Source organism: Canis aureus, chromosome X, assembly GCF_053574225.1.
Source record: "Canis aureus isolate CA01 chromosome X, VMU_Caureus_v.1.0, whole genome shotgun sequence".
Taxonomy (NCBI): Eukaryota; Metazoa; Chordata; class Mammalia; order Carnivora; family Canidae; genus Canis; species Canis aureus.
The window spans coordinates 58,131,307-58,152,697 of record NC_135649.1 but is presented as its reverse complement, the minus strand read 5'-3'; the positions used below and the strand labels follow the sequence as shown (position 1 = coordinate 58,152,697).

Below are 21,391 nucleotides of genomic sequence, written 5' to 3'. Positions count from 1 at the left end.
GTCGTTTATTTCCCTTAATCTATCTTCATGGTCTTTTGTTTGTCTCTTTTTTCCTCAGTTTCCCTCTTTGCTATCAACTTGTCTTCTATGTCACTCACTCGTTCTTCCACCTCGTTAACCCTCGTCGTTAGGACTTCTAGTTTGGATTGCATCTCATTCAATTGATTTTTAATTTCTGCCTGATTAGCTCTAAATTCTGCAGTCATGAAGTCTCTTGAGTCCTTTATACTTTTTTCTAGAGCCACCAGTAGCTGTATAATAGTGCTTCTGAATTGGCTTTCTGACATTGAATTGTAATCCAGATTTTGTAACTCTGTGGGAGAGAGGACTGTTTCTGATTCTTTCTTTTGAGGTGAGGTTTTCCTTCTAGTCATTTTGCTCAGTGCAGAGTGGCCAAAAGTAAGTTGTATTGGGAAAAAGAGAAAAAGAGAGGAGAGAAAGAAGGAAAGAAAAGAGAAAGAGAAAAAAAAAGGGAAGAGAAAAAAAAACGAAAGAAAAAAAAAGAAGAAGAAAAAGAGAAAGAAAAAGAAAGGAGAAAAAAAGGGGGGGTGGGGGAAGGAAACAAATCAAAAAGCAAAACAAAACAAAACAAAACAAACCAAAAAAAAAAACCAAAAAAAAAAAAAAAACCAAAAAAAAAAAAAAAAAAGAACCACCGGGGAGTATCTTCCTATTCTGTATACTTTAAGTCCCTTGGCTTCTCTTGTAAGTTGTCCGTCTAGCTGGTGTTCTGGGGGAGGGGCCTGTTGTGCTGATTTTCAGGTGTTAGCAGTTGGGGGAGCTGCTGTGCCCCTGCCTGGTGCAGGGCTCAGTGGGGGTTGTTTACCCCGTGAGGCCGCAGGAGGAACAGCCCCAGTGGCGGGGCCAGCTCTGGAAACCTGGATTCAGCTCCAGCAGGAACTCCGTCTGCAGGGCCTGGAGGCTCCGGGGCGGGGCCGCTGATCTGCTCAGCTCGGGGCAGGAGCGTCCTTGCTGTCCTGGGCCCTCCTGGCCTCTGCCTGTCCCGGGGGAGGCGGGATCCTGGGCTGTGTCCCGGCGCCCTGTGCTCCGGAGCCTGCGCTGGTGGATTCGCGCTCCCGGGCCGCGCAACCCCCTCCGCGGAGCCGCCGCCCGAGCCTCCCGAGCTGCTCCTGGAACCGCGCAGGCCCCTCCGCACGGAGCCTCTTCCTCTGCCCGAGCCCGGCCGAGCTGCTCCCGGGGCCGCGGAGCCCCCTCCGCGGAGCCGCCGCCCGAGCCCCTCCGAGCTGCTCCGGGTCCCGCCGTGCGCGCTGCAGCCCTTAGGGAGCTCGGCGCACTCTTCTGGGCGCGGAGTTGCTGTTACTGTCCCGGGGAGCCCGAGGGCATCCCCTCCCTCCTGGGTCCTGCTCCAACTCCCTGCGAGCCCCTTTCCGCCCGGGAAGGTCGGTGCAGCTCCTGCTTCTCCGGGACGGGGCTCTCCTGTCCTGGGGACACTCGCCCCGGCCTCAGCCCGGCTCCTCGCGGGGCCCCTCCCCCTTGGAGGCCTTTGTTTCTTTACTTCTTTTTCTCCGTCTTCCTACCTTGATAGAAGCGCGAACTCTTCTCACTGTTGCATTCCAGCTGGTCTCTCTTTAAATCTCAGGCCGAATTGATAGATTTTCAGGATAATTCGAAGGTTTTCTAGGTAGTTTGGTGGAGACAGGTGATTTGGAGACCCTACTCTTCCGCCATCTTGCTCCTCCCCCCCACAGCCTGACTTCTGAAGCAGAGATAGAGCTGGAAATACTACTAGTGCTCTTGCTTAAGAGGTCAAGTCTCTGGCATTTATTTAAGTGGAATATAAGAGAATATTATAAGCAAATGGTGATTTAGGGATTTGTTATTGTGTTTCCTATATTCTCTGAAGCAAGCCAATATCTGTATATTCCTTAAGACTCCTGTTTAGTGATCTTTCAACATATGATATATCTACTATAAGCCCCTAATAGTGTAATCCATTGACAGGTTAACTTCTCAGTAAGAGACCACTTCCCACCCATGTTATCCAACCCCAAAACATAGACGTGATCCTTGACTATTATCTCTTTCTCACTTGCCATATCAATTACCAAGTTCCACCTGATAACTCTTCATATTTCTTAAATGCATCAAGTGTCCGATTCTCCATTGTTACTATCTTAGTTTAAACAGACATAATCTTTCACCTGACCTGTTATCATAGCCTTCTAACTGGTCTGTCAGCTTCCAGTTCTGCCCTACTCCAAACTTCACCATCAATTTTCCATAGTATATCTAGAATGATCTTTCCATAAGAGAAACCAAATCCTGTTATTTCCATGACTTAAAACATTGTGATGGTGCCCAGTAACCTATAGGGTAAATACCATATTCCTTAGCATGTCTCCTAAAGACTTTCCTGGTAGGCTCTCTGAATTCTTTGCCAACATCATTTTCTATGACCTCCCTTCCACCCATCATCCCGAGTGCTAACCATTTCAAGGTACTTAGAGTTCCACAAACACTCCCTATATATTCACACTTTCCATGATTTGAGCATGTTATTGTCTTTAGCCCTGAAGCCTTCCTTTTCATTTGAGCCCTACTTCCACATACCTGAAAAATTCATATTCATCCTTCAAAGCTTAGATCAAAAGACACATTCTTTGTAAAACTTTTTCTGATAAAGTCAATCATTTGCTTTGTCTTTGTGCTCCCACATTTCATACACACTAGCCCTACAGTGTATTCTACGTTGCCTTATAAGGATCTACACCTATATATCTCCATATTTTTTTAAATATTTGAGGGCAGACCAGAAACATGTCAGATTCTTATTTATCCCTGCTGTTAAGCAGGATACCTAGAACCTAGTAAGTTCTCAAAAATTACGTTAGATAATTTGCTTGACTATATTGATAGATGGTGTTTGGTAAATAAGATATACATAATATGATGCAAATAAAACATATATGTGTATTTTTAAAATCATGGGCAAATTTTAATACTAAGTATTTGACCTCTACTAGTCTCTACTCTTGATACTTTCATTCTAAAAAAACAGTGGAAAAAGAAAACTAAAAACAGTAAAACAGTTTTAATCAAAATCAAGCCATTATTGTATCTGCAGTGGGAGTTGTATACTTTTGGGGTTTAAAATTTTATTTAATTATTTTTTATAATTCAATTTGCCAACATATAGTATAACATCCAGTGCTCATCACATCACATGCTATCATTAATGCCCGTCACTGAGTTACCCCATCCTCCCACTCACCTCCCCTTCAGCAACCCTCAGTTTGTTTCCCAGAGTTAAGAGTCTCTGATGGTTTGCCTTCCTTTCTGCCTTTTCCCCATTCAGTTTCCCCTCCTTCCCTATGGTCCCTAGCACTATTGCTTATGTTCCAAATATGAGTGAAACCATATGATAATTCCCTTTCTTTGACTGACTTCACTCAGCGCTATATCCTCCAGTTCCATCCACGTTGATGTAAATCGTAGGTATTCATCTTTTCTGAAGGCTAATATTCCACTGAAGATGTGACATTAATATTCCATTGTAGACATTGCCGCTATGAACACTGGGATGCATGTGCCCCTTCATTTCACTACATCTGTATCATTGGGGTAAATACCCAGTAGTTCAGTTGCTGAATCATTAGATAGCCCTGTTTTTAACTTTTTGATGAACCTCCATACTGTTTTACAGAGTGGCTATACCAGCTTGCATTCCCACTAACAGTATAAGAGTTCTTTCTCCACATCCTTGCCAACATTTGATGTTACCTGTCTTGTGAATTTTAGCCATTCTCATCAGTGTAAAGTGGTATCTCATTTTTTAAAGATTTTATTCATTTATTAAAGAGATAGAGATTGAGAGAGAGAGAGAAAGAGGCAGAAACACAGGCAGAGCTTCTTGCAGGGAGCCCGATATGGGACTCGATCCCAGGGCTCCAGGATCACACCCTGGGCTGAAGGCAGGCACTAAACCACTGAGCCACCAAGGGATCCCCTCATTTTGGTTTGATTTTATATTTCCCTAATGCCAAGTGACGTGGAGCATTTTTTCAAGTGACTGTTGACCATTTATAAGTCTTCTTGGAAGAAATGTCTGTTCATGTCTTGTGCTCACTTCATGACTGGATTGTTTTTTGGGTGTTGACTTCGATACGTTATTTATAGATCCTGATATTAGCCTTTATGTGATATGTTATTTGCAAATATCTTCCCCCATTCTGTAGGTTGCCTTTTAGTTTTGTTGAGTGTTTCCTTTGCTGTGCAGAATATTTTTATCTTGATGGAGTCCCAATAGTCCATTTTTGCATTTCTTTCCCTTGCCTTTATAGACATGTCTTGAAAGTGTTTTAGCAATTTGGGGGTGAAGTTTTGGGTGTTTTCCACACAAACTATCATGTCATCTCCAAAGAGTGAGAATTTGACTTCTTCTTTACCAGTTTGAATACCATTTATTTCTTTTTGTTCTTTGATTGATGAGGCTGGGACTTATATTACTATGTTGAACAACAACGGTGAGAGTGGGCATCCCTGTCGTGATCCTAACCTGAGGGGAAAAGCTCTGTTTTTCCCCATTGAGAATGATATGTAATATGGGCTTTTTATACTTTGCTTTTATGATGTTGAGGAATGTTCTCTCTATCCCCACACTTTGAAGAGTTTTAATCCAGAAAGCATGGTGTACTTTGTCAAATGCTTTTTCTGCATCAATTGAGAGGAACATATGCTTCTTGGCCTTCCTTTTATTAATGTGATCTATCACATTGATTGATTTGCAGATGTTGAACCAACCTTGAGGTCCAGTAATAAATTCCACTTGGTCATGGGGAATAATCCTTTTATATAATGTTGGATCCTATTGGCTTGTATGTTGTATTTTGACATCCATGTTTACCAGGGATATTGGTCTGTAATTCTCTTTTTTGATGAGGTCCTTGGTATTGGGATCAAGGCAATGCTGGCCTCAGAGAACAAGTTTGGAAGTTATCCTTCCTTTTCTATCTTTTTAAACAGCTTCAATAAAAAGTTTTATTTCTTCTCTAAATGTTGGTAGAATTCCTCTGGGAATCTTATTTCTTGGGAGGTTTTTGATGACTCCTTCAATTTCCTTTCTGGTTATGTGTCTCTTTAGGTTTTCTATTTCCTCCTGTTTTAGATTTGGTAGTTCATAAGTTTTCAGGAACACATCCATTTCCACCAGATTGCCTAATTTGTTGGCATACCATTGCTCAGAATACTTTCTTAAAATTGCTTGTCTTTCCTCGGTGTTTCTAATTATCACTCCTCTTTCGTTTATGATTTTATTAATTTGGGTCCTTTCTCTTTTCTTTTTGATAAGTCTGGCAATGGTTTACTGATTTTATTAATTCTTTCAAAGAACTAGCTCCTAGTTTTTGTTGATGTGGTCTACTGTAATTCTGATTTCCATTTGAGTTCTGCTCTTTATTATTTCTCTTCTCCGGCTGAGTTTAGGCTTTAATTCCTGTTCTTTCTCCAATTCCTTTAGGTGTAAGTTTGACTCATGTAGTTGAGATTTTTCTAATCTTTTGAGGGAGGCTTGTATTGAAATGTACTTCCCTTTTAGGACCGTCTTTTATGTATCCCAAAAGATTTTGAACAGTTGTGCTTTCATTTTTCTCAGTTTGCATGGATCCTTTCCATTCTTCTCTAATTTCCTGGTTGACCCATTGATTTTTTAGTAGGATATTCTTTAGCCTCGAAAAGTTTGAGTTCCTTCCAAACTTCTTCTTCTGATGGAGTTCTAGTTTCAAAGCATTGTGGTCTGAAAATATGCAGGGAATGATCCTCATCTTTTGGCAGCAGTTGAGATCTGACTTGTGACCCAGTACATGGTCTAGTCTGGTGAAAGTTCCATGTGCACTTGAGAAGAATGTCTATTCCCTTGCATGAGGATAGAATATTCTTTATGAATCTGTGAAGTCCATCTGATCCAGTGTGTCATTCAAAGCCTTTGTTTCTTTGTTGATCTTCTGCATAGATGATCTGTCCATGGCAGTGAGTAGAGTATGGAGATCTCTTGCTATTAATGTAAAATTATCAATGTGTTTCTTTACTTTAGTTTTTTTAAATTTTTTTATTGAGTTCAATTTGCCAACATATAGCATAACACCCAGTGAGCATCCCACCAAGTGCCCTGCTCAGTGCCCAACACCCAGGCACCCCAACACCCCGCTCACCTCCACTTCCACTAGTTAGGTGTCTCTCATGTTTTGTCACCCTCACTGATATTATCACTCATTTTCTTTCCTTTCCCTTTATTCCGTTTCCATAATTTTTATATTCCCCAAATGAACGAGACCATATAATGTTTGTGCGTTTCAGATTGACTTATTTCACTCAGCATAATACCATCCAGGTTCATCCACGTCGAAGCAAATGGTGGGTATTTGTCGTTTTTAATGGCTGAGTAATATTCCATTGTATACATAGACCACATCTTCTTTATCCATTCATTTTTCAATGGACACTGAGGCTTCTTCCACAGTTGGGCTATTGTGGACATAGCTGCTATAAACATCGGGGAGCAGGTGTCCCGGCATTTCACTGCATCTGTATCTTTGGGATAAATCCCCAGCAGTGCAACTGCTGGTTCATAGGGCAGTTATATTTTTAACTCTTTGAGGAACCTTCACACAGTGTTCCAGAGTGGCTGCACCAGTTCACATTCCCACCAACAGTGCAAGAGGGTTCCTCTTTCTCCGCATCCTCTCCAACATTTGTTGTTTCCTGTCTTGTGAATTTTCCCCATAATCACTGGTGTGAGGTGGTATCTCATTGTGGTTTTGATTTGTATTTCCCTGATGGCAAGTGATGCGGAGCATTTTTTCATGTGCTTCTTGGCCATGTCTATGTCTTCCTCTGTGAAATTTATGTTCTTGCCTTTGCCCATATCAGGATTGGACTGTTTGTTTCTTTGCTGTTGAGTTTGATAAGTTCTTTATAGATCTTGGATAATAGCCCTTTTTCTGATAGGTCATTTGCAAATATCTTCCCCCATTCTGTAGGTTGTCTCTTAGTTTTGTTGACTGTTTCTTTTGCTCTGCAGAAGCTTATCTTGAATAAGCCCCAATACTTCATTTTTGCTTTTGTTTCTCTTGCCTTCATGGATGTATCTTGCAAGAAGTTGCTGTGGCCGAGTTCAAAAAGGGTGTTGCCTGTGTTCTCCTCTAGGATTTTGATGGAATCTTGTCTCACATTTAGATCTTTCATCCATTTTGAGTTTATCTTTGTGTATGGTGCAAGAGAGTGGTCTAGTTTCATTCTTCTGCATGTGGATGTCCAATTTTTCCAGCACCATTTATTGAAGACACTGTCTTTTTTCCAGTGGATAGTCTTTCCTCCTTTGTCAAGTATTAGTTGACGATAAAGTTGAGGGTCCACTTCTGGGTTCTCTATTCTGTTCCATTGATCTATGTGTCTGTTTTTGTGCCAGTACCACACTGTCTTGATGACCACAGCTTTGTAGTACAACCTGAAATCTGGCATTGTGATGCCCCCAGCTATGGTTTTCTTTTTTCATATTCCCCTGGATATTTGGGGGCTTTTCTGATTCCACACAAATATTTTTTTAAATAAACATTTGGAATTTTATTTAAAAAAAAAAAAACATCACAACCATGAACATTGTTACAGTTAGAGGCCCTCCTGGTTCTCCACAATGGTACTGAGCATGCTCACAAGGGGTTCCCATTGTTTAGTCTTTAGTTAAACAACCATCTTTAAAAGAAGGAAAAAAAACTCGGCACACTACCAATTAGCTTGTTTTAATGTTTCTTCACAAATGGTGAAGAATACTAAAGTACAGAGAAGGAATAATCATAATGTTGTGGCCAACATTATAAATATGGAATTATAAATTTAAAACATTTTCTGGTTTAAAAAATAAATCTGGTAGTCAATGCAGCTCTGCAGGGTCTCTGCGTCTAGTAGGGCCGGTCTCTGCACTCCTGACGGTGCTCGCCTTTATCCATTTTTCCATGTCCTCCACGCCCACCTCTTCTTCCTCCCATCTGTTCCATCAAAGGTCCAGGGGGCCCACCAGGACCGCCTCGTCTTCCTTCACCAAAGCCACCTCGGTCCATGCCCTGGCCAGCACGGAAGCCCCCTCTGTCTCCACTGCGGCCACCTCTGAACATCCCACCCGGACCACTGCAGTCCATGAGGCCACCTCTTCCTCCCTGCATGCCACCAGGGCCGCCTCTGCCACGGTCACCGCCCGGGGGCAGGAAGGGTGGTGGAAGGAAGCCTTCAGGCTTCGGGGCCTTACACTGGTTGCATTCTGTTCTCCAGGCGAAGTTCTGGTTTCCACACCCCGGATTGGGGCACTGCCAGTCCCCAGCTCGGTGCTGGACATTTCCTCCTCCAGATGGGTTCCCTCGGGAGCCCCGGGGTCCTCTTGGGGGAAAGCCACCTCTGTCTCCTCCAACGGCCTTCCATGCGACCCATGGGGCCCCAGGACCTCCACGGAGTGGCGGTGGCATCCCTCTGCTCTCACGGGGAGGCATACCACCCCGCATGCTGTTCATTGGAGGTTTCTTCTGAGCGAGAGAAACCTTAAGTTTGCTTCCTTGAAAATCTTTCCCATCAAACCACTCCACAGCAGCCTTGGCAGTTGGTGGGTCTTCATAGGATACTGTAGCATCACCTTTGGGCTTTCCTGTTTCCTTATCCAAGTAGATATGGATCATGGGTTGTCCGGTTCTCTTGTTCATCTTAACAATTCCACACTGCTTAAATAAGTCAGCCACATCATCTAGAGTCACATTGTCCTTTAAGCCTTGCACGTAAATTGCATTGTTGTCAGAGTCTTCATCTGGATCTACAGATGGGCCTAGATCAAGATCTGGTACTTCATCCATGGGTCCACCAGGCTTATTGAAGCCACCTCGCTCTCCAGCGCTGCCCATTCCACCGCGTCCTCCTCCCCGCCCACCTCTGCTCATGCTTGCGTGATCAAATCCCCCTCTTCCCCTGCCCCGGTTATCAGTGCCACTCATGCTCTGGTTCTCTCCTGGTCCGGAAAATCCTCCAGACTCCTGCCCATAAACACCCATCTTACTGGGGTGGTCCTGTTGGAATGAACTCTGCTGCCCGTAGCTGCTGCTCTGTTGGCTATATTGACTTGGAGCCTGGCTGTAGGATCCAGTTTGGGGGGGATAACTAGTGGGCGGCTGCTGCCCATAGCTGCTTTGTTGACCATAGCTACTCTGCTGTCCATAGCTGCTCGGCTGCCCATAGGTGTTCTGTTGAGAGTAACTGCTCTGATCATAACTAGTCGGCTGTGTAGAGGAGTAGCTGGTAGGAGGATAAGATGGTGGTGCTGTGACTGGCTGCATGGGGTAGCTCCCAGGTACCTGGGGATAACTGTAGTTACTCTGTCCATATCTTAGGCTGGGCTGGTTGTAACCCCCTATGCTAGATTGAGGTTGACTAGTCTCAGCAGGTTTGTTACCTTCCTGTGGTCTTGCAGGTGCGGTGGCTGCTGGCTGCTGCCCATAGGCTGGGTAAGCAGGCTGAGTGCCATATGTAGACTGAGCAGCATAGGAGGCCTGGGTGGTAGTGACCATAGCAGTGGTGGTATCATAAGCACCAGCGCCGTACCCCTGGACAGGCTGAATGTATGCCTGAGGGGCAGTTGGAGTAGTATAACCAGCGGGAGGCTGTCCATAAGAAGTTGCATAGGCGGTCTGCCCATAAATCGCAGTGGTCTGAGCCTGGGTATAGCTGACATCAGTGGGCTGTCCATAGGTTCCATAACTCTGATGCCCATATGCCTGGGTGGTCTGTGCATATCCTTGAGTTGGTTGGGCGGTGTATCCACTGTAGCCCTGCTGGGCTGCAGCTTGGCTGTAGGTACTGTAATCCATGGACGCCATTTTCTCTCCTTCCCTCTCATTCTCTCAACGTCCGTCTCCCTCTCGCTTTCCCTCTCTGATTCCACACAAATCTTATGATGATTTGTTTCAACTCTCTGAAGAAAGTCCATGGTATTTTGATAGGGATTGCATTAAACGTGTAAATTGCCCTGGGTAACATTGACATTTTCACAATCTTAATTCTTCCAATCCATGAGCATGGAATATTTTTCCATCTCTTTGTGTCTTCCTCAATTTCTTTCAGAAGTGTTGTGTAGTTTTTAGTGTATAGGTTCTTTACCTATTTGGTTAGGTTTATTCCTAGGTATCTTATGCTTTTCGGTGGAATTGTCAATGGGATTGACTCCTTAATTTCCCTTTCTTCAGTCTCATTGTTAGTGTATAGAAATGCCACTGATTTCTGGGTATTGACTTCGTATCCTGCCACACTGCTGAATTGCTGAATGAGTTCTAGCAATCTTGGGGTGGAGTCTTTTGGGTTTTCTATGTACAGTAACATGTCATCTGCAAAGAAGTAGTGTCTGACTTCTTCTTTTGCCAAATTGAATGCCTTTTATTTCTTTTTGTTGCCACATTGCTGAGGCTTGGACTCCTAGTCCTATGTTGGAGAGCAGTGGTGAGAGTGGACATCCCTGTCTTGTTCCTGATCTTAGGGGAAAGGTTCCCAGTGTTTCCCCATTGAGAATGATATTTGCTGTGGGCTTTTCGTAGATGGCTTTTAAGATGCTGAGGAATGCTCCCACTATCCCTACACTCTGAAGAGTTTTGATCAGGAATGGATGAGGTATTTTGTCAAATGCTTTCTCTGCATCTATGGAGAGGATCATATGGTTCTTGGTTTTTCTCTTGCTGATATGATGAATCACATTGATTGTTTTACGAGTGTTGAACGAGCCTTGCATCCCAGAGATAAATCCCACTTGGTCATGGTGAATAATCTATCCTCATGATCTTTTAATTGTTTGTCTCTTTTTTCCTCAGTTTCCCTCTTTGCCATCAACTTGTCTTCTATGTCACTCACTTGTTCTTCCACCTCGTTAACCCTCGTCGTTAGGACCTATAGTTTGGATTGCATCTCATTTAATTTATTTTTAATTTCTGTCTGATTAGATCTAAATTCTGCAGTCATGAAGTCTCTTGAGTCCTTTATGCTTTTTTCTAGAGCCACCAGTAGCTTTATAATAGTGCTTCTGAATTGGCTTTCTGACATTGAATTGTAATCCAAATTTTGTAATGCTGTGGGAGAGAGGAATGTTTCTGATTCTTTCTTCTGATTCTTTCACCTCTCTTCTTAGGTGAGTTTTTCCTTCCAGTCATTTTGCTCAGTGCAGCGTGGCCAAAAACAAGTTGTATTGGGAAAAGGAGAAAAAGAGAGAAGAGAAAGAAGAAAGAAAAAGAAAAAAAGAAGGAAAAAAAAGAGAAGAGAAGAAAAAAAGGGGGGGAGCAAACAGAAATAAAAAAAAAAACAAGGGGGAGTATCCTCTGATTCTGTATACTGTTAATCCCTCGACTTCCCCTGGAACTTTCCAGTGCTGCTTGGTCAATAATTTGTTTTTCCCGGTCAGTCTAGCTGGTCTTCTGGGGGAGGGGCCTGCTGTGCTGATTTTCAGGTGTTAGCACTTGGGTTTAGCTGCTCAACCCCAGCCTGGTGCAGGGCTCGGGGAAATTTGTTTAACCTATTTATCCTGTGAGGCCACTGTGAAGCTCAGTGGGAGTTGTTTATCCTGTGAGGCCCCAGGAGGAACAACAACAGTAGCAGCGGCCAGCTTTCCAGCCCTGGAGTCAGCTCCTGCAGTAACTATGGAGCTCTCAGTCTGCAGGGGCCTGGATGCTCGGGGGCGCTGATTTCAGCTCGGGGCCACCCAGAGGCTGGAGCATCCTTGTTGTCCTGTGTCCTCCTGGCTTCTCCCTGTCCCAGGGGGAGCGCCGGATCTTGGGCTGTGTCCCCAGTGCCCTGTGCTCCCGGGCCTGTGCTGCTAGAATCGTACTCCCCGCCGCACAGGTCCCTCTGTGCGGAGACACTGCCCAAGCCAGGCTGAGCTGCTCCCGGGGCCACACAGCCCCCTCCACGTGAGCCGCTGCCTGAGCCGCCCCTGAGGTTTTCCTGGATCCAGCGGTGCATGCACTGCAGCCCTTCAGGGAGCTCGGCCGCAGAGTGTAGCGTGCTCTCTCCTGGGTCACAGGTCCTCTCTGTTAGTGCCCCTGGGAGCCTGAGGGCATCCCCGCCCCTCCTGGGATCCTGCTCCAACTCCCTGCCTGCGCCTTTTGGTCCAGGAAGGTTCGTGAAGCTCCTGCTTCCCTGGGATGGGGCTTTCCTGTCCTGGGGGCTCTCACCCTGGCCTTAGCCCGGCTCCTCACAGGGCCCCTCCCCCTTGGATGCCTTTTGTTTCTTTATTTCTTTTTTCCCCCATCTTCCTACCTTGATAGAAGCGTGAACTCGTCTCACTGTAGCATTCCAGTTCTCTCTCTAAATCTCAGGCCAAATTTGTAGATTTTCAGGATTATTTGAATGTTATCTATTATTTGAAGTAATTTAGTGGGGATAGGTGACTTGGGGACCCTACTCTTCCGCCATCTTGCCCCCACTTCCCCCCCAATGGTCACTTTTCTATTTGTAGGTTTCCAGACATTCTTTTCTTACATCTCATGTTGAATTCATAGGTATTCAGAATGGTCTGATATTTATCTATTTTATTCAGGAGACCAGGTGAAAGGAGGACCCCCCTACCCTTCTGCCATCTTGTCTCATAGACATTTGTGTTTTTGGAAGATACAAAAATATCAGGAGACAATAGTATCTTATATTCCACATAATTCAGCAGATGTTTATTGAGTACATTTATTGAGTAATTGATTGCAGGTATTGTACAAAGTGCTAAATATAAATATATGTTTATACATGGTAATCAAACTCATAGTATAATAGGGAGAAAAAATGATGACAGTACAATGTGATCAATTCCGTAATAGAGAAATACTCACAGGGTATTATGTGATCACAAATGTGCCTATCCCAAGAGATGTTAAGAAAGGGGGGATCCCTGGGTGGCGCAGCGGTTTGGCGCCTGCCTTTGGCCCAGGGCGCGATCCTGGAGACCCGGGATCGAGTCCCACGTCGGGCTCCTGGTGCATGGAGCCTGCTTCTCCCTCTGCCTGTGTCTCTGCCTCTCTCTCTCTCTCTCTCTCTGTGACTATCATAAATAAATAAAAAATTAAAAAAAAAGAAAGGCTACCCAGAGATAAGTAAGGGTTAGTTACACAAAGATGCAGGGTAGATAATCCAGTCACAAGAATCCATGGAAAGACATGGAAGTGAGTGAATGTGCGAACCAATTTAAGAACTGTACACAATATATACATGTTTCAATGTATCTGGAATATAGGAAATGGAGGTAAAAAAAGATATGGTCCAATTCAAAACCTATCTAAGTCATGGTAAAGGATTTTATCCTGAAGACTGTGACAAAGGAGTGGAGAATTGGGGAAGATAACTGAAGAATTTTAAAAATAAGAGTGTCATGATCAGACTTGCATTTTAAAAATGTCACTGGTTATTTATTATAGGCAGAATGGATGGGAGTGCAGGAAACATTTGACAAGGTCAGAGACAGATAACAAATAAGGCAAAATGTAATCATGACCTGAACTGACATAGTAATAATGGGAGTGAAAAAGATATTTAAAACACAGAACTGAGAGATATGGAAAGTTATGTATGTTACATAAAAGGGAGAGTCCAGAATAAGGTCTTAGATTTCTTATTTGGGTTACTGAGTGTTTGGATTACTGATTTGGGTACTGGATATATACTATTCACTAAGAGTGGGAGTAAGGAAGAAGGAACAGTTTTGGAGACAACAGTTTTGGCTCTATTAAGTATAAAGGACCTGTGGGCCATGAGGGTGGAGACATATAGTAGACATTTGAATATATAGGTGTGCATCTTAGGAGAAAGATCTTGACTGTAAATATTGATTTCGGTAATATCACAAAGATATAGTACTTAAAACATGGGAGTAAATAAGTCCAAAATGTTTATTTCTAGCTAAGGCTTTTCTTCTGGGCTATAGACTCAGAATGAGCTTGTTTTCAGTGGACTAGTGGAAGACAAGAGGCATATAGTAGTAGATTGAGAAGAGTGGGTAGTAAAGAAATAGAAGTAATATGGTCCACACGTTTTTTAAGAAGACCGAGCATGAAAAGCTCAAGAAATAGTGTTGTTTGTGGAGAACATTTAAGATCAAAGAGTTGATTGGAGGTGGGATTCTGAAAGAACATATTTTTTATTGAAACTCGAGACAAGCAGGTAAATATGGATCTGGATCAAAATAATTTTGGCTGTGGTGTCTCAGAAAGTTGGGTGCATGTTCAGAATTGCATTTTACAAAGGTCACTATGACAACATGTGAAGATTGAATTGGAGATAGTTAAATTATTTCATAAATGTGTGAATTACTCAAGGCAGGAGAACAAAACAGGGTTTTAGCACTTAAAAAAAGCATAGTATACCCAAAACTTTTCTAGAAATCCACACTAGCCACAGGACTGAATATAACCTCAGATTATATTGAAGCTAAGGATAATATTGAGCAGAATACAAGATCAATATACATAAATTAACTATTTTTCTATATACTAGCAAGGAAACATTTATTCTTTTAGTGATGAAACAATTCTAAAATGAAATTAAGATATTTCTATTTACAATAGCTTCATATTGAATACATAATTAGAGTAAATTTAACAAAAGAAATACAAAGCTACCAGTTACAAAATATTGTTGAAAAAAGTAAAGAATACCTTATTAAACAGAAAGACATCCAATATTCATGGATTGAAAGACTTAATATTGTTAAGATGACCAAACCCCTCAAATTGGTATAGTCAGTGAAACTTCTATCAAAATTCCAACAGTCTTTTTTTGCAGAAAAGGACATTCTGATCCTACTATATGAAATATGAAAATACAAGGGAACCAGAATAGAAAAAGTGATCTTGAAAAAGAACAAAAAGTATTGAGACTTCTATAAAAAAAAAAGCTTTTTCAAAAAAAGATCGTGAAGTACTGATACAAAGATAAACATATAGATGAATGGAACAGAATTGAGAGTTCAGAAATAAATCTTCACATTAAAGTCTGTCACCAATACAATTCAGTGAGGGAAAGAATACTCTTCTCAAAAACTTTGTTGTGACAACTGGATGTTCATATGCAAAATAATAGAATTTTATTACTTATCTCACACCACACACAATAATTAACTCAGAAAAGATCAAAGATAAAAAACTAAGAGCTAAAACTATAGACCTCTTAGTAGAAGAAAACTGATATAAAACTTCGTGACTGGTTTAAAGGATAACTTATTAGATATCACAACAAAAGCACAACTGGTAAAAGAAAAATAGATAAATTAAAAATCACAAAAATTTAAACTTTTGTGCTTCAAAGAACATCATTAAGAAAGGAAAAAAAAATCCCAGAAAATTTATTAAGTCATGTCTTACAATGGACTTATACCCATAATATATAAAGAGCTCCTACAACTCAAAAATAAAGATAAATAATCTAATTAAAATGCGGCAAAGTATCTGAATAGACATTTTTCTAAAGAATATATACAAATGGTCAGTAAGCACACGAAAAGTTGTTCAACATTATTAGCTATCAGGGAAATGTAAAATGAAATTCTGCTTCATACCCATTAGGATGACGATAATAGAAAAGATAGACAATAATAAGTGTCAGTGAGGATGTGGGGAAATTTAAACTCTAACACTGCTAGCAGGAATGTAAAATTATGCAGCCACTTTGTAAAACAGTCCTGAAAAAAAGGTAAACAGAGTTATCATATGAATTTCAATTCTACTTTGGTATTTACATAAAAGAATTAAAATTTTATATCCAATCAAAACCTTTACACAATTGTTTATAGCAGCATTATTCATAAGATCCAAAAAGTAGAAATAACTCAAATTTCCATCAATTAATGAATAGTTAAAAAAAATTGTGGTACATCCACAGAAGGGAATATTAGTTGGTAAAAAAAGAGGAAAGTAATACTGATAAATGCTACAACATGGATGACCCCTGAAAACGTTGTGTTAAATGAAAACAACCAGTAACAAAGGATTACATATTATATGATTCAATTTATGTGCAATATCTAGAACAAGCAAATCTATAGTCAGAAAGTAGGTTGATGGTTGCCTAGGGCAGAGATTGGAAGGATAGCATTTGGGGGAAATGATGAATGACTGCTAGAAGGTACAGAGTTTCTTTTTGGGTGTGATGAAAATACTCTACAATTGCAGTAAGGGTTGCACAACTCTGTGAATATACTAAAAACATTGAGTTGCACACTTTTTTAAAAAAGATTTTTAAACATTTTTATTTATTGAGAAAGAGAGAGCACATGTAAGAGGGGGTGGGGAGGAGCAGAGGGAGAAGGAGAGAGAGAATTTTGGGCAGACTCCACACCCAGCATGGGGCCAAACATAGACTCAATACAGGGCTTGGCATGGGGTTTGACATGGGGTTCCATCTCATGATAATGAGATCATGATCCAGGCTGAAATCCAGAGTCAGATGCTTAAACAACTGAGCCATCCAGGTGCCCTGAAGACCAGAGTTTTAAAAGTCAACTGGATTGGCTGGGATAGAGCCCTGAGGGCTCTGCCCTACTTCTGAAAAGAGAGTAGGCAAACAACCCGGGGAGGCATATAGCATGGAAACAGGGATATGAGGAATACCTGGGGCACACATGGGAGAGGTTATTCGTACTTCTTGGAGCTTTACCAGAGAGGTAACATTCTCTGAGGTAATATGCCTGATGGGGCATTTAAAGCAACTATCATAAGGATTTTCACTGGGATTGAGAAAAGAATGAAAGACTTCAAGGAGGCCCCTGCCACAGAGATAAAATAGTTAAAAAACAATCAGGCAGGAATGAAAAATGCAATAACTGAGATTCAAAACAGATTAGTTTTAATGCAAACAAGGATAGAAGAAGCAAAGAAATGTGTGATATACAAGAAATAATAATGGAAAATAATGAAGCTGAATATCAAAGAGAAATAAGAATTATGGAATTAGAAGATTCGAATTAGGGAACTCAGTAACTCAATCAATTGTAATAATGTTTGTATTATAAGTGTCCCTAAGAAGAAAATAGAGAGAAAGGGGGCAGAAAATTTACTTGAAAGAATAACAGCTAGAAACTTCCCTATTCTGGTAAAGGAGAAAGACATCTAGATCCACAAGGCACAGAGAATTCCCATCAAAATCAACAGAACCAGGCCCACATCAAGACATATTGTAATTGCATTTGCAAAATATAGTGATAAAGAAAAAAATCATAAATTCAGCAAGGTAAAAAAGTCCGTAACTTACAAAGGAAGACCCATTAGGTGAGCTGAAGATCTCTCCAGAGGAACTTGGCAAGCCAGAAGAGGGAGCATGATATATTCAACGTACTGAATGGGAAAACCACAACCAAGAATACACTATAAAGTAAGGCTATCATTCAGAATAGAAGGAGAGATAAAGAGTTTCCCAGACAAATAAAAACTAAAGATGTCCATGACCACTAAATCACCCCTGCTACAAATATTAAAGGGGACATTTTGAGAGGAAAGGAAAGAAAAAAAGTGATAAAGACTAGAAAGCAACAGAGAAAATCTACTAAAACAGTGACAAAATAAGTAATAAAAGGGCACCAAATACATATCTATAATTAATTATGCTGAATGTAAATTGACTAAACACTCCAATTAAAAGACATGGTGTCAGAATGGATAAAAAATAAGATGCCTCTATATATTGACTGTAAGAGATTTATTTTACATCTAAAGATACCTGAAAATTGAAAGTGAAGGGATGGAGAAATATATATCATGAAAATGGATGTCAGAGGTGGTGGGGTAAGATAGTGGAGGAGTAGGGTCCCTAAGTCACCTGTTCCCACGAACTTACCTAGATAACATTCAAATCATTGGGAACACCTACGAATTCACCCTGAGATTTAAAGAGAGAACAGCCAGAACACTACAGAGAGAAGGGTTTTTGCTTCTAACAAGGTAAGAAGGCGGGAAAAAAAAAAAGAATCAAGTGAGGAAGGGGCCCCCAAGAGGAGCCGAGCTAAGGCCAGACAGCAAGGGCCTCCAGGACTGGAAATCCCAGTCCCAGGGAAGCAGAAACTTAAAACTCTGCATCAGATTCTTCCCGGACAGAAAAGTGCTTAACAGGAAAATTGGGCAGAATTGCAGGAGGGTCACTGGAGCCTCCATGTTCCTGGGGTCACTAACAAAGGAACTGCACCCCAGGGGAGAGCACGTCACAGACTGTGGGCCAACCTCAGTAAAGGGCTGGAGCACGTGCCCCGCGGGCCCTCAGGAAGAAGCCGGTGGGTCAGGGGGCTCCACACCAAGGGGGCTGTGCCCTGCTGCCTTCCGGAGCCATGGCCCGGGAGTGCGATTCCAGCATTGCAGGCCCCAGATCCCAGGGCCCCAGGCAGATGCAGCCCAGGATACTGTGCTCCACCCAGGACAGTGGAGGTGGGGAGGGCACAGGACAGCAAGGACTCTCCTGCCTCTGGGCACCTCCAAGCTGTGCAGATCAGCACCCCACTCCCCCAGAGCATCCAGGCCTGTGCAGACTGGGAGCTGTGGTAGTTACTGCGGAAGTTGATTCCAGGGCTGGAGAGCTGGCCGCCATCAGTGTTGTTGTTCCTCCTTGTGTCACCCTGTGCCTGGGACAGGGCAGGGGGGCCCCAGGGAACAGGGGCCTCAAAGGATAAACAGCTTCCACAGAGCCCAGCACCTGGCAGGGAGCGGGGCAGCTCCCCCAGGTGCACACACCTGAGAATCAGCACAGTAGACCCCTCCCCCAGACCAGCTGGAAGGACAGGGGAAGAGCAAGTTCTTGACCAAGCAGCACTGGAAAGCTCCAGGGGAAGTCAAGGGATTTATAGTATATAGAACCAGAGGATACCCCTCCTTTTATTTTCCTTCCTTTTTCCAGAACAATTCGTTTATATATGAGACTGTAAATTTTCAATTTTTTCTCTCACTTTAACTTCAATATTTTAACTTTAACTTTCTCCCACTTTAACTACAATATTTTACCACCTCTTCATTTTTAAGATTCTTCCTTTTTGACTTACATATTTCTACAATTATAAGTCCTAGATGTATTTTCCACTTCTAGATTCCCTTCAACATACTCAACTTAATTTTGGGAGATATACAAGATATGTTTTTGTTATTGTTCTGTATTTTTTTGTTTTCTCTGCCTCATTTTGTTCTATACTGGCGGAAGTTAATACCTTCTAAAACATGACCAGTATGTACCCATAACCAAGTGGTATACTGTGCTGGTTCATTCTGTGAGATTCCTCATTCCAATTTGGCCCTCAACTTTTACCTCCTTTATGTTTTGGTGGTCAGTGTTGGGGCTATCTACAAGTATTTCTGGTTTATATAAATTTGGGACTGAGCATATTCTAATATACAGAACTTAAAATACACAGAAACAAGAGGAACACCCTCTAGAACCCCTCAGGTAGACTACATTCTCTCTCCACTACAACTTTTCACAACCACCATCTCCCAGTCCCCCCGCCTCCCATTTTGTCTTCTTTTTTTCTTTTTTCCTTTCCTTTCCTTTCCTTTCCTTTCCTTTCCTTTCCTTTCCTTTCCTTTCCTTTCCTTTTTTCTTTTCTTTTATCTTTTCTTTTCTTTTCTTCTTCTTCATCTTTAGGATTCCTGACCTTCTATTTTCTACTACTTTGTTTTAAAATTTGCTTTTCACCTTAGTGATCCTTTTGTTTTATTTCATCTTGATCTTTGTTTTCAACTTCTGGTCTCTACCTTGGCAGAATCATCTAGGGTATAATTGACTTAGGTCATGGTTGATATCCTTGACACAGGCCACTCGTACAGCCACTCTGCACTGAGCAAAATAACTAGAAAGAAGAACTCAATACAAAACAGAATCAGAAGCAGTACTCTGCCACAGAGTTAAAGAATTTGGATTACAATTAGATGTCAGAAAGCCAATTCAGAAACACAATTATAAAGCTACTGGTGGCCCTGGAAAACTGCACAAAGGATTCAAGAGACTTCATGACTGCAAAATTTAGATCTAATCAGGCCAAAATTAAAAAGTGAGTGAGTGACATTGAAGACAAGTTGATGGCAAGGAAGTAAGCTGAAGATAAAAGAGAAAAACATTCAGAAGCCCATGAGGATAGGTTAAGGGAAATAAATGACAGACTCAGAAGAAAACATCTACATTTCATTGGTGTTCCTGAGGGCGCTGAAAGGGACCGAGGACCAGAAAGCATATGTAACAAATCATGGCTGAGAACTTCCCTAACCTGGGGAGGGAAAAAGGCATTCAGATCCAGGAGATAGAGAGATCCCACCCTAAAATCAATAAAAACCATTCAACACCTTGACATTTCATAGTGAAACTTGCAAATTCCAAAGATAAAGAGAAAACCCTTAAGGCAGCAAGAGAAAAGATATCCTGAACTTGGGGATCCCTGAGTGGCTCAGCAGTTTAGCACCTGCCTTTGGCCAAGGGCGTGATCCTGGGGTCCTAGTATCAAGTCCCACGTAGGGCTCCTGGCATGGAGCCTGCTTCTCCCTCTGCCTGTGTCTCTGCCTCTCTCTCCCTCTCTATGTCTATCATGAATAAATAAAATCTTAAAAAAAAGATATCCTGAACTTATATGAGGAGAAATATTAGATTAACAGCTGACCTCTCCACAGAGACCTGGCAGGCCAGAAAGGGATGGCAGTATATATTCAGGATCCTAAAAGAGAAGAACATGCAGCCAAGAATACTTTATCTAGCAAGGCTGTCATTCAGAATAAAAGGAGAGATAAAGAGCTTCCAAGATAGGCAGAAACTGAAAGAATATGTGACCACCAAACCAGCTCTGAAAGAAATATTAAGGGGGACTCTGTAAAAGAAAGAGGAAACCCAAAGAAATAATCCACAAAAACAGGGACTGAGTAGGTATTATGAAGACACTAAATTCATATTATTCAATAGTTACTCTGAACGTGAATGAGCTTAATGATCCCATCAAGATGCAGGTTTTCAGACTAGATAAAAAAGCAAGACCTGTCTATTTGCTGTCTACAAGAGACTCATTTTAGACTTAAGGACACCTCCAGCCTGAAAATGAACGGTTGGAAAGCCATTTACAATTCAAAAGGTCCTCAAAAGAAAGCAGGGGTAGCAATCCTCATATAAGATAAGTTAAAGTTAAAAAAAAAAAAAGATAAAGTTTATCCCAATGACTGTAGTAAGAGAAAAAGAGGGACATTATATCATACTTAAAGGATGGGGGACCTAAGAATCATGAATATCTATGCCCCGAATGTGGGAGCTGCCAAGTATATCAATTAATAACCAAAGTAAAGACATACTTAGATAATAATACACTAATACTCGGAAACTTCAACACAGCGCTTTAGGCCAATGACAGATCTTCTAAGCACAACATCTCCAAAGA

At 41.8% G+C, this 21,391-nt stretch overlaps 1 protein-coding gene and 1 pseudogene across 6 annotated transcripts in view; one reads left to right on the top strand and one right to left on the bottom strand.

The window, feature by feature from the left end:
* Window positions 1–11,367, top strand: part of APOOL (apolipoprotein O like) — a 254,234-nt gene extending 242,867 nt beyond the window's left edge. For all 6 annotated transcript variants that reach the window (XM_077890171.1, XM_077890172.1, XM_077890167.1 and 3 more), the window contains one exon: window positions 11,162–11,367. In XM_077890171.1, coding sequence (XP_077746297.1) covers window positions 11,162–11,352 — 191 coding nt within the window. In that variant the 3' untranslated portion in view covers window positions 11,353–11,367. The remainder of the gene's footprint in view (window positions 1–11,161) is intronic.
* LOC144309101 (RNA-binding protein EWS pseudogene) lies at window positions 7,772–9,881 on the bottom strand (annotated as a pseudogene).
* Window positions 11,368–21,391: the final 10,024 nt, after the last annotated feature.